The 13,397-nt window shown below is 43.0% G+C and overlaps 1 protein-coding gene across 1 annotated transcript in view; it reads right to left on the bottom strand.

Moving 5' to 3' along the window:
* Positions 1–398: 398 nt before the first annotated feature.
* The window catches only part of KCNIP1 (potassium voltage-gated channel interacting protein 1), a 218,922-nt gene continuing 205,923 nt past the window's right edge, over positions 399–13,397 (bottom strand). Inside the window, exons 2-8 of the mRNA XM_007125559.2 lie at positions 12,263–12,387; positions 11,432–11,501; positions 9,959–10,029; positions 9,123–9,230; positions 4,575–4,679; positions 3,564–3,626; positions 399–1,256 (exon numbers count right to left, since the gene is read on the bottom strand). Coding sequence (XP_007125621.1) covers positions 1,209–1,256; positions 3,564–3,626; positions 4,575–4,679; positions 9,123–9,230; positions 9,959–10,029; positions 11,432–11,501; positions 12,263–12,387 — 590 coding nt within the window. The 3' untranslated portion in view covers positions 399–1,208. The remainder of the gene's footprint in view (positions 1,257–3,563; positions 3,627–4,574; positions 4,680–9,122; positions 9,231–9,958; positions 10,030–11,431; positions 11,502–12,262; positions 12,388–13,397) is intronic.

Below are 13,397 nucleotides of genomic sequence, written 5' to 3'. Positions count from 1 at the left end.
GAACAATCATTTGCTGTGTATAGGCTGAAGCCTCTTGATCAACTCCTGGATTCCAAGTCCCTCAGCAGGAGGTCCTGACCACCTCTTCATCTCTGTACCCCCAACCACACCATGTGAGGCTCCAGACTTTCTATACCAGAGGGTGTTGGGAGTGACAATTGTTCTGGAAGGGGGGTGTTGTGAAGAGTCTCATCTTTAAGCTGCATTTGCTTATGGTCACGGTATTTGCATTTGAATCGGATGTTTGCTTGGGGGCAGGGGAGGGTGATGTGCTGCTTGGCACAGTGCCTGGCACAATGTAGGCACTAATAACTGGATGCCAAAGGAATAGGCTAACCTTCCCTTTCACAGCTTACCTCTTCTGCCCAATGTCATGGACGAAATGAAGATTAAGAGTATAAGAAATAGTTCTGTTTATTGATTAGAAGATGGTATAAAATTACAGCAATTTGCAGGCATCCTGGGCTTTCTGGGAGGGTCATGCAGTGCTGGGCTCTAGCAGGAGATGGAGTGGAGGCATGGGCCACTGGGCATTGGCTCCCTTCCTGTGCATGTTAAGGGACTTGCACCACCAGCACAGATGCTAATATGAGACAGCATTATTGTCCTTGCCTCTGGAAACAAAGGACATGTGCAGTTTGGGTCATCAGACAATGCCATGCTTAATAATTCAGTCCTATCCTACATACGTTAGGCGCTGGCTCTCCCAATCTAGTCATAGTAGATTCTAATTGTTCTGTATAATACTCATTCTTCCCACCAAAGAAAGAGAAACAGGCACATTGGTTTGGGAGACCATCAGAAGTTGATGTGCATTTGGCTCAGGTCATCTTGCTTCCAGATACATCAAGGTCTGCTGGACTTGGAGGCAGTAGGCTGGGGCACGCAAGCAGAAAAGTGTGCACTACTGTTTAAGCTCAAGCAGAGGGACCTTCCATAGGGCAGCAGTACGAAGAGATGAGCATGCTTCCAAAACAAACCCGATTTCATCTTCTCTCTCTCAAGAAGAGGGAGGAGGAAGAGCTGGCAATCAGAGACTGAGCCACGTGATCCTGGGTTCCACAAAATGTCTTTGCAGAGAAGTCTTCCAAAGTGCAAAATGTGTTTCTGTCCCAAGAGTCCGCGTGTAAAATCAGAAGGAGGGCTGATCAAGGTGTTAAGTTGCTTGTTTAGTAACGTCTCTGAGAGCCGAATGGCTGCGTTCACAGTTACATGACATTTTGGAACAGCTGGAGGGACCTCATGATATTGTCATCCTGGGATGGGAGGAGGGGGAGAAGAGGATGGTTAGAATTCTCTGAGGCTTCTCCTGAGAAGCTCTGTAACTTCTCAAATCTCCAGAATGGGTTTCCTATTCAGAAAGAACTCTGCAAGGGCATGAGAAACAGCGAGTAAGGGGTAGGTGGGGACCTAGAAAGTGAGAAGTTCAAAGGGAGAAGCACCTTCTCTGGCTTTAAAGAGGAATTCAGAAAAAAAAAACCCAAATTATCCAGTAAACCAGCGAGGACTACTTCTTTTAAGAAGCTGTGGGCAATTGCATTTTTATCAAATGCTTGTTCTATACCTATGGAGATGATCACATGTTTTTTTTTTCTTTTTTATTCTATTTCTAGTTTACATTTTTCTATTGTTTATTCTCTAAGGAGTAAGTATGGAATGTGGAAAATCCTCAAATATTTAGATATTAAACAACACATTTCTAATTCCATGGGTCAGAGAAAAATATTTTGCATTAAAATATAATGAAAATGTGACATATCAACATTTTGGGGATCTAAAGCAGTACTCAGCTAAAGCAGTAGTCAGAGGAAAATGTATCCCTTTAAATGCATATATTAGAAAAGAATGGTTGAAAATCAATGATCTAAACCTCCATCTCAAAAATCTAGAAAGAAAACCTAAAAAATTGAATTAAAATAAAAAAGCAGAAGGAAGGAAATAATTTAGAGCACACATAAATGAAACAGAAAGCAGACCTAAAGTAGAGAAAATCAACAAAGTTGATTATGGGTGTTTGAAATCTTTTAAAAGTTTCTAGAACAGGGAGGTATAATTGCCTGACAGTTAAGTATATGGATTCGGAAGTCAGGCTGCCTAGATTCTAATCCTGGCTCTGTCACTTATGAGCTGAGTGACCTTAGGCAAGTTACTTAGTCTCTCTGTGCCTCAGTTTCTTCGTGTGTGCAATGGCATTGATCATAGTATCTACTTAGAGTGTGGGTTGTGAAAAAGAAGTGTTTATTAATCAATATTGCTTGCTAATGTGAGAAACTAAATTGATTAAAAAACTGCTAAGCAAAGTCAAAAAAGCACGGTACACTAGGGCATGGTATTTAAAATTAGAACGATGGAGTTCACGTCCCATCTCTATCACTTATTGTGCTTTAACCACATCTCTTAACCTGCAGTGCCTCAGTTTTCTTTAAAATGGGTATGATGAATACTGATGTTCAGCTCGTTCATAATGATTAAAATGTGGAAATGTTTCTAATCCTGTTGGTAAATAGCTGCTGACCTGAGCCTCTCTAGCTACCTGGCTACCTGGTAACTGGTCCAGAACCCCTAGACTACTGAAAGATCCATCAACTAACAGGTTAATACCAACTTTAGCAGGGGTTCTTTAGGGCACTGCTCCAGGGCATTGGTCAAAGTCAGTTAAGAATGATCAATTCTCAGTCTACTCTAGTTATTAAATATTTTGACTATATAGTGACCCTACTGTTCAGGGTTGTTTACATTACGTGAGGTTTACTTAATGTACCTAAAACTTGGTAGGTGCTCACTACATGTTAATAACGTCTCCCCAGCTTTCTTGCATTTGCAGTTCTTATTGGCTGAACTCAGAGTAACTGTGCACCTTTCTGAGAAAAGGTAGGAGTATAAATGCATTTTTCTAAATTAGAGGAAAGCAATTATTTCCAGTTCAGTCTCTGGCTGACTCTGGGGCCAGTTTATCCTTTTAGCAACATCAGCATCACCCTTGACCTTCTGAATGGGAATCTGCATTTTAACAAGAACTTCAAGGAGGCTGGTTTGCACATTAAAGTTTTAGAAGCATTGGTCAGGGCACTTTTGTTAACATGAAGATTTCTAGATCCCCATCCCAGATCTAGAGTCTCTGGGTTGAGGCCTGGAAATGTGCATTTTTAGAATCATCCCAGGCAATTCTTATGCACACTATGGTTTAAGAATCACAGCTTTAGATTTTTTTCCAGCTACTCCCTTGTAGTCTGGGGAGTGGGTCATCAAGCCAGAGGAAGACTGAAAAAATGACAGGGTTGCCCACCTGGAAGTCTGCAGTTTCACAGAGACCCCCTCTGGGCTTTCATATCCCCCTTCTTAGTCTGTGTGGCTTAGCCTGTGCTTACCCAAGACTAGCCACAGACCAGTCTGAGGAGTGGAGATTGCTGAAATTCTGAGTTGTTGCTGGTGATGGTGATGGTGGTGGCTCTAATCTGAGAAACTGCAGGTTTCTCATTTTCTCCCTTCTGCCTGTCCCGTCCCCAAGACCCAGATTTCCTTTCCCAGGTATAGAAGTTTTCTGCCCTGAGATCTCTCCTTACCTCCTGACAGGATTCAAGAAATTCGTCTAAAGTCACGATGCCATCTTTATTTTTGTCCATTTTCTGAAAGACCCAACAAGAAGCACTTTAAAGAATCTGGCGATAAGCATTCCAAAACTTGCTTCCTGTTAACCAACATTCCCCCGAGAATTAGGATGGTCTTTCACTGGCCAGACAACTCCAGCCAGGCCCTGGTTACAGCACTTTGACCCCCATGAGCTTCCTTCAAATTAAAAATCTTGCTGTAGATGCTCATCTTCTCATCACCAGATTATTCTGCTGACACCCTAACATGCCTTTCCCATTTTCTTTTCTTTCTTTTCTTTCCTTTCCCTTTTCTACAGTCTCACTTCTAGCCTGTCCATTTGGCAGAAAGAACACTGGACATGAGAGGTTCTACTTCTGTCTCTGTCACTTACTGTGTGACCTTGAGTGAGTCTTTAAGCCTCTCTGAGCCTCTGCTTTTCCCATCTGCAAAGTGAGAGGATTAGACTAGAATGAGCTCTGATGTTCTCTGATACTCTCCTGCTAGGTTAATTTTTTTATTAGCACACCATTAAGATTTTGCCACTCTTCTATTCATGGACTAACAGCACCTACGTTTTACCAGAGCAAGGCTAAACTCTTCGGTCTAAAGAGCTCACCCTAGTTTCCAAGCCACCCTAGTTGCCACCTGATTTCCCCTTACTCCCCAGACACAAATGCTTAACACCTACACAGATGTGCTTAATGACGTCTTCTCTGTTTACTCTGATCCCCCAACCATTTTTATGGAATTTAGAGTCCATACTCTACCACTTATACTTAATAATATTCTTCCATATTCTCTTCTGTAGTGCATACTTGTCCATTTAATGAGATAATCTATTCCTGGAGGGCAAGACATCTTGTAATTCTTTTCTGTTTCCTACCATCTGTAGTGCAGGCTTGGACACAAACCACTGCTCAGAGGCTTGTGGGTTGACTGATCTAAGTTGAGCTTAAAGCTCACGCACAGGTGTGTGCTCTTACCTGGAAGAAGACATCCACGTGCTGCCTTGGAGTGTCTTCTTTAAGCACAGGATACGTGTATTTCCCCATCATGTCATAGATGGCTTTGACAATGTCCATCATCTCCTGGAGAGGGGACATAGAAGCACACAGTGTGGGAACCAGGAAGTTAAGCTCTTCTGGGTGACAGTCTGGGGCTCTTTGTCCCCCTTGAGAATGAAAGTGTTTAAAAGGAACTTCTTCAGTTGATGAGAGGGAGTTAGAAAGCAAGCTGAAGGGGCTATATTCTGGGAGCCTCCTTCCAGAGAGAGGGCAGTGGAAAATTCTCTTTGTCGTCAGAAGCTCTTGGGTAGCTTGCCTCTTCCTGAGCATTCCTCAGTGAGGGGTTATAAGTGGGATCTGAGCGGACATATTCGTGTACTGATCAGCCCACACCCCATTTTTGGAAGACCCTCTCTCCGCTCCATAATTCCTTTGAATGGTTGGCCTAGGTGGCTGTGTTTGTACCAGGTGACCTGTCACTGTGACCACAGCTGATTGGAACAAATGTGGACATCCGCCTACAGAGCTGAGCCACTCTATTTTTATCTCTTGAGAAGTTTGAGTGAAGAGTTGGAGTTGGTGCCATGGGCAAACCACTTCTGGGTTTTAGCTGAGATCAGGGGAGAGCAGACACCGAAAAGTATTCTATTACAGGGAAGAACTTCCATAAAGAGTAGACTGGAGCAGGTGGAGTAGAGGAGATGAGAGGAATTCTGGGAGAAAGGGAGAGAAAGAAGAGAAGTGAGGAGAGTAGAGGAGTAGAGGGAGAAGGGAGGTGAGACACGGAGGAGGACAGAGAAATATTCTCATGAGCACACGTGCACACACACACACAAAAACACTCTCTCTCTCTCTCTCTCTCTCTCTCTCTCTGAGAAAAGCAGTTGAAGAAGACAGAGGTAGTAACAAGGACCAAGAGAAGCCCCGGAGAGGCAGTGTCTGAGAATGGTTACCCTATCCACTAAAACCTCCTCTGAGGTCTGCCCCCCACCCCCCGCCCCCCATGTTGCTGCCAACTCGAACCCATCATTCCTGCAGAGGAGAGTGTGACCAACTTGATCTAAGACAATTCTGGAGGAGGGAGAGGAAAGAGAGGAATAAGAAGAGGAGACTGGTGTGACACTGGGGGGAGACTAACAACTTTCTAGCTTCAATGGGGATTAAATGTGTTACACCAAACGACCTATATCTTCTTTTTCACTTTAAAAAATTATTTATTTTTTAAAAGACTTTTTAGCGAAACTACCTATATCTTTACAAGAAATCTCTCAGCTTAAGCTCGTTTATGTTGATGATTTTCTAGCTTTGTAACCAAAAGATCCCTTTCTACAAAGGCAAAAATTACCATTCTTGATTGATGGGGCCAGATAGATGTTACAAATTCTTTCATATTTCCTTTCTAATCTTTCATTGATATGGAATAAGTGATCAGCACATACACATTAAAATAATTAACTTGTTCTTTTTATTGCTCTATAGATCTGTTTCCCCAAGAATGTGAGTTCTGAGGACACATGCTTGACCCTTCATTGCTAAGTTCTCCGCACCTGGCACCATGCCTGCCATGGGCTGGGAGCCCAGTCACTGTTGAGTGGCTCTGTGGTGTTTTCCTGATCACACTGACCAGAAGTAGTGTTCCACGGGCTTCCCCATCCCCTACTTGGAACAGGGGAAAAGAATGTGGGAAGGCAGCCTTGTCTTCAGGATATTTGATGGCGTGTCTACAGAGACCCGGGGGACAGCTTCTATCTTGGGTTCCTTGCTGCTACTCCTCATTCCATGTGCTTATTTTATTTAATTGTTTTTGTTTTGTTTTTAACCTATTATTAATCATTTTAGACTTACACAAAACTTGCAAAAATAGTACAGAGCATTCATGTATACCTTTGACCCAGCGTCCCCTAATGCTAACAACTTGCATAACCACAGCACAATATGATGAAAGCTAGGAAAGTAATAATGCTACAATACTAGTAACTACAACACTATAAACAATGCCACAAAACTATTAAACTATAGAGCTTATTCAAGCTCCATCAGTTTTTCCCCCAATGCCTTTTTATGTTCAAGGATCCCATGTCGCATTCAGTTGTTGTGTCTCCTTAGTCTCCTCTGATCTGTGACAGTGCCTCATTCTGTCTTTGTCTTTGGAGACCATGACTCTTTTGATATGAGTACTGGTCAGTTATTTTGTAGAATGTCTCTCAGTTTGGGTTAGTCCCTGGTTGTCTTATGATTAGACTGAAGTTATGCATTTTTGACAAGAATACCGTAGAAGTGATGTTATATCCTTCTTGGTGCAACGTATCAAAGAGGTACATGGTGTTGCTATGTCTTATTACTGGCGATGTTAACCTTGATCACTTGATTAAGGTGGTGCCTGTCAAGCTTCTCCACTGATTTTAGAATCTGTTAGTGGATCTTGCCTGCAAAAATTATTACTGTAATGTTTGCTTAATGGGGATTTTGTATTTCCTTTATTCCTTCTATGTTTATTAATTGGAATTCTTCTTTAAGGAAGAGTTGTCCTTCCCCTCCCCCATTTGTTTATGTATTCATTGATTTAAATACATATTTATTATTTATTTAAATACGTAATATATTATTTGTACATATATATTAGTTAGGACTCATGGACATTTACTTTATTTTATAGGTTATAACCCAAAACTATCAATTTGTATTTTGTTGCTCAAATTGTTCTGGCTTTGGCTGTTGGGAACTCCTTCAGGCTGACTTCTGTGGTCTTTTGACGTACCCCGCCCCCCATCTTTTCTTTTTTTAAAATAGCACTCCCATTTTTTTCAGCACTGCAAGATGCTCCAGGATCGTCTTCTTGTATTTTCTCTTTCCCAGGCCTGGAATCAACCAAGTCCAAGGAGGCTGGTTCCTTTTATTGGAGAATGATATTTAGAAACCAAGGTCTGGGTGCTAGGTCTACTCATTGCTCCGGGAGTGTCATTGCTCTTAGCTCCTAACAATGGACAGAACTAGGAAATATATATCTCTGTCCATGTGTTTAATTAAAGATGTGTGCTTTACAAGTCCTTAACACCCATATGGCTATAGGTTTATTTCCTGAGTAACTTTTATAACATAAAAGGCTTAAAGATAAATTTTGATTGCTCTCTCAGGATTTTCATTGCCAACAGTTTTGATGAAACTATTTCCAAATGACTGCCTGGGGAAGATCCAGCTATCTTTTCTAAGAAGCTGCTTATTCACACTTTCTTTTCCTTTTAAGGAGTACTTTATTAATCCTGCCATCCAGAAAGGTCTGATGAGTATTAATGGGGACAGTTTTGTCTAGTTTGCAAATTTAAAAAAGGGAGCAGGAGTTAGTAAGATTATTCAGTGATGGAATAATGGTTGAATCAAGGTTGAAGATCTTGCTGTAAGTCTCATTTTAGGGTCCTTATATATATTGTAAAGTAGTATTTGAATATTTTGGAGTATAATATATTGAGTATATATAGAAGCATTTAATTATTTACAAAGTTGAGATAATATTATCCATACTACTGTATAAAGTGATTTTTAAAATGTAATGTAACATACAAATTTTTATATCTTATTGGTCTTACATGGTTTTAAATGGCCACCTGTCATTCCATTATATGTATTTACTGGAATTCTTACCACATCTGCTATTAGTGGATATTAGGATTTTCACATTTTGGGGATTGTTCACCACTTTATCTTCAGCACCTAGAACACCTAATAAGCCCTCAAATATATGTTGAGCCAATCCATGACTGAATGAATGAGGAATGAAAATTGGAGAGAATCCTGCAGGGCTGAGGTGAGGATTAGAGATGACATTTGTAACTCCAGGCACTGTGCCTGGCACATAGGAGCTCAGGAAGTGGGATGCTCTAAGATGCTAAATCCAAGCTTTGACTGAGATGCCAGGATACAGTAGATACCAAAGTGAGTTTTGAGATAGACCTGTGGGTATTTCACTATCTAGATACCACATATACTTTGAGGCTCTAAAAGTGTCAAGCAGTGAAGATTCAGAAATTTATTTGTGATGATTTGTTTAGAGATGGCTGCACCTGACCCCCTTCTGAGGTTTAATTAGTAGGCAAAATAGGTTGTGGCTAATATGATTCAATTGAAATCTCCTCTTCCTCAAAGATCCCCCTTTTCTCTTCTAGGTGATGCCTGCAATGCTACTATTCCAGTTTTTACCTTTAACTTGTGGCTGTTAACCTGTTAAAATGCAAATTCCCGTGGGAGGAGTTACTCTACACTGAAATAAATTATTTATACCCCCTTTAGAATGTGCATTGAATAAGTGAGAGTGAATGAACCTGCTTAATCCTTTCTTGAGTGCCCATGGACAGGGCAGGGTAGGGCAATGGGGGAGGTCAAAGGTGACCTTCATTTTGTCAGGAACCACCTCTGCCCCAAAGCAGATCCCTCCTCATTTGGACCATTTCATCCTCATGACTAAGGCTGTTTTCTCTCTAATTAGGTGCCTTACCTGTAGCTCTCTCATGCCCCTGGCCTCAGCTCACTTACCTCTTTGTTTATGTATCCATCTTTATTGATGTCATACAAATTAAATGTCCACCTTAGTTTCTCATGGACGGTTCCTCTCAGTAAAATTGACAGAGCGGTTACAAAGTCCTGAGAAGTGGAAGAGGCATGAGAGACATTAACCACCAAGCCATCGGGTGGGGTGAAGCTCTGTCTTTGGGTCAGACTCTGTGACTGCTTTTACAGAATGGTATCTCCCAGGTCCTCTGTCCCCAGAAGGATGTGGCCAAGCTCAGTGAACAGCCCCATCCCCCCTTCCATTGCCTACCTTGCCCCATTTTTGGGAAGGAGCTTCTGGAGGAAGAACGGAGCTCAGTGTGTGCTGACACCCACTGTTGCCTTATCCCATGGCTACAATTATTGTACAAGTGGTGGCATCATCTGGTAGCTAAGAACGTGGACTCTGGAAACATACCACCTGAGTTCAAAGCCCTCCTTTACCACTTATTGTTTGACCTTGGGAAAGCAACTCAATCTCTCTCTGCCTTACTTTCCTCTTCTGTAAACTGATAATAAATAATAGAACCCTATCTTGTTAGGGTTAGTGTGAGGATTAAATGAGTTAATACATGCAAAGCACTAAGTACAGAGACTGCAGCATGGTCAGCGCTGTGTGCATGTGACCGATTAGACTGTTATTGTTAGTCCCTGAGGTCCTGAGTTCCTGGAGGGTAAGGGCAGTTACTTCTTCTATCTTCAGGAAATCCTTGTTAAATGGTAAAGGACTGAAGCATTTGATGGTCCACTCCTTCTCCCAACATCTCCACGGTTTAGAGGAAGAGTGATGGGGACCCGGGACCTCTCAGAGACAAGCATACCTCAAACTTCACGGAGCCCGTCTGCGTGGTGTCGAAGGCGTGGAAGAGGTAATGGGCATACATGCTGGCATCTGCAAGGCACAGAAGGAAAAGCAGGTGATGGGAGCAGGGGTCCTCCAGAGGGGAGTGAGATCACTTGAAAACAGTAAGAAAGAGAAGAGAGTGATGCTAGGGTGATAGAAAGGAGAAGATTATGGAGTGGGAAAAATTGCTGCTGTGACCTGGGACCCGTTTGGCTTTTCTGGGGTTTAGGTGGGAAGTTCTGGCAAGAGCTGAGACGGGCCCTTGCTCCTAAGTCTAGCCATCCCCAGAGAGAGACGCTTCTGCCTGTCTATGTGTATAATTCTTGTTGGATGAATGACACAGTACTTGTGTGGAGAAGATGCTCTTCTGAGTGGCAGCACAATGCCATGGAATGAGCACCCGTTAGGGAGCAGACAGACCTGGACTTGGAGAGCAGCTCTGTTACTACCCAGCTGTGTAACCCCAGGCATCTAACACAACCTCTCTGAGCTTCACCTTCCCATCTCTGCACAATGTTAAACTTTTCATATAGCCATAGCATCAAAACCATCATCAAGCCTGCCACATAGTAAAAACTCAATATAAGAGTGGCTCCATAGGACTCAACAAACATTGGTGCTGGGGCCTGCATGGGGTTAAGGTGCCCCGAGCTGGGGGAGGGGTCCTGTACTGGGTCCCACACCTAAGAAGGCTACTGAAGAGTCCATGAGAAACGGAGCCCAAGCAGTGTCTGGGACACTTGGATCTCTGTTTCATCAGGACCCAGGGAATGGGTCCTGCAAGAGATGGCTCCTGGGGCAGGAAGTAAGTTGGCATGTGACACATTGAAGCCACAGGAAGAGCCTCTGATGCCCCAGACCCGTGGGGTTCCTGCAGGAGTCAGGCAGAGTGACATAGCGGCTGTAAGCCTGGCACACTTGCTAACCTGATTTATAAGCACAATTTTATTCAACCTGCATCTTTTTGTATTCCTTTATTTTTATAGTCTCTGGTATTTACTAAAGTTCTTTTACAAGGAAAGATGTTTTAAGGAAAGGATGGAGTATAGCACAATGGTAGGCCTATCATGGCAAAGCTTTAGACAGACACTTTGGGATCTAATTCTGGTCTGCCACTCACTAGCTGTGCAATCTTCCGTGAACTGCTTAGCCTCTCTGAGACGTAGTTGCCCGGATCGCAGATAACAATACCAGCTTTATAGAGCTGTTAGGAGATTTTGTGATATTGCTTTATCACTTTCCTCTCTGGGAGAAGGTCCATTTTCAGTGCTCTTTTCTGCTAAAGCTTTAGTGAATTCCACACCTTGCAATAAGGGAGGAATTCTGCTCTGAGTTCTCCCCAACCTTGAGAAGGAGGCAGATAACAAGGAAGTGTGAACTTGGAGGAAGGAAGGCTGCCAGAGGATGAAGAGAGGGAGCCAGGAGGGATCTGTTTCAAGATCGGACTCACCTCCATGCGGGAAAAACTGAGCGTAGATCTGCTTGAATGTTTCTTCATTGACCACACCACTGGGGCACTCCTGTGTGAAGTGGGGAGAGTTAGTGGGAGTGTCTGAGAGCCTTGGGGTTCCTTGTGATCCCTGGTGGGCAGGGACTGGGCAACCACCTGTGCACCTCCGTATCTCTAAGGTGAGTGGCTGGGAGATAGTTCCACCTTAGGACTGAAGCTGCTTTGCAAAATGATGAGATGCCATCAGAGAACGGGCACTGTGAGGTGGAAAGAGTCTGGGCTTTGGGATTAGAAAGACCTGGGTTTGGATCCTGGCTCAGCCCCTTCTAAGCTTTGTAACTTGGAGTGAGTCAGTCTCTGATTCTCAGTGTCCTTACCTGTAAAATGGGGCTACCAATACTTTTCCAGCAAGGCTATCATGAAGTTAAATACATGAAATAATGAGGTAAATTAATACATTGGCTATCAGGCTTGTACTTCAGTCTGTGAGCTTGGTCAGCAGCAGACCTAAATCCCATCATTTCTGGGGCACTAACAATATTGACAGTGTGAATGGGTTATGCTAAGGCTAGTATCTGGGCCAAGGCTGTGCCATCCTGTGAAGTCTCTGGGCTGTTGGCCAGTTTCCCATCTACTGAGACTGCCTCATTCTTGCCTGGCATCTTTCTCTAGCCAGGTGACCTTGCTCTCCTGTTTCCTTTATAGATTTGGCCTTCCTTTTACAACTACACATGTGCAAAAATCTCTCTGATGGGTCCCTTTGGCATTTGGGAGAGCTTAGTTCCAAATGGGAAATCCTGCCTGGGCCTTCAGAGGCCGTGTGGGTCTTACATTTTTGAAGCCTCGATAAAGGACTTGCAGCTCCCTCTTGGTGAAGTTGGTCTGGGCCTCAAGCTGCTCCAGTCCCTCAGGCCGATGGCAAACCATGGTCATCTCCAACTCGTCTTCAATCTTATCTGGAACCAGAGGAGATGGCATTGAAGCAGCTAACCTTGGTGGTCACTTGTCAGCCCACAGTCTGGGCTGTCAAAAGGGTGGTGTGGTGACCTGAGACATAGGGTCATGGGCTGGGGGTCACACTGCAGATGACCTTCCTGCTTTGAACCCCACTTCCCTGCTCAGTCACTTTCTGTCTTACCATCAGTCCAGCCATTACTCCAGCTGTGTCGGATACCACCTAGGTAGGAAGCTTCAGCCTTGGAGATAAACGTGTTCCAAGTGGAGATGAGGGCAGAAGTGCTAAAGATAAGTCCGTATGAAAACATTTCCTTTTCTTTCAAAATAACTGCTCTGCATATTCAGTTTGCTGCCCATTGAACCATCTGAATATTCTAGAGACACAGGTAAGCGCGCAGATTGACTAACATCCTCCAAACAGCAAAGGGAGACAAATTTATAAAAAAACCATAGAGTAAACTCTCACCATTTAGGAAACTAGAGGAAGACTAGCTTGATTTGGCAAAAAGTACAAATTACAGCATGTTAAGTATTAATTTAAAAATATGAATGCACTTCCCGGTATTGTATTATCTACCAGACATCCTCAAATAATAGGAAAATGACTTAAATGGGAGCTACTTTATATAAATGAAAGCTTCTGAAGTATTTGAAGGGCTCTAAAAACAGTTGTTTTAAGTAGTAGTTTATTCCTCCTACACTTACTATTATACGATGCAATACAATTTTGCACTAGTTATTTAGAAAGTGTCATTTAAAGTACCCCATTGCTCTGTCCATCTCCTACTGTAGCATCACAGAATCTAAATAAGTGTAACTTTCAACGTTTTACCATCACAGAAGGTAAGTGAGTGTTTTCCTCTGGGCCCTGCCAGAATGCTTTCTATCAATTTACTCCAATCAAGAAGCAATTGCCATCTAACCTTCTTGGCCCATTGTTGCCATGCAGGCATCACCAAATCCACATGTTGAACAACTGTAAATATGGGCTGGCAAGAGTAGTGATGAG

This window comes from Physeter macrocephalus, chromosome 2 (genome assembly GCF_002837175.3).
Source record: "Physeter macrocephalus isolate SW-GA chromosome 2, ASM283717v5, whole genome shotgun sequence".
NCBI classification, from domain to species: Eukaryota; Metazoa; Chordata; class Mammalia; order Artiodactyla; family Physeteridae; genus Physeter; species Physeter macrocephalus.
This window is presented reverse-complemented; position numbering and strand designations above follow the sequence as displayed.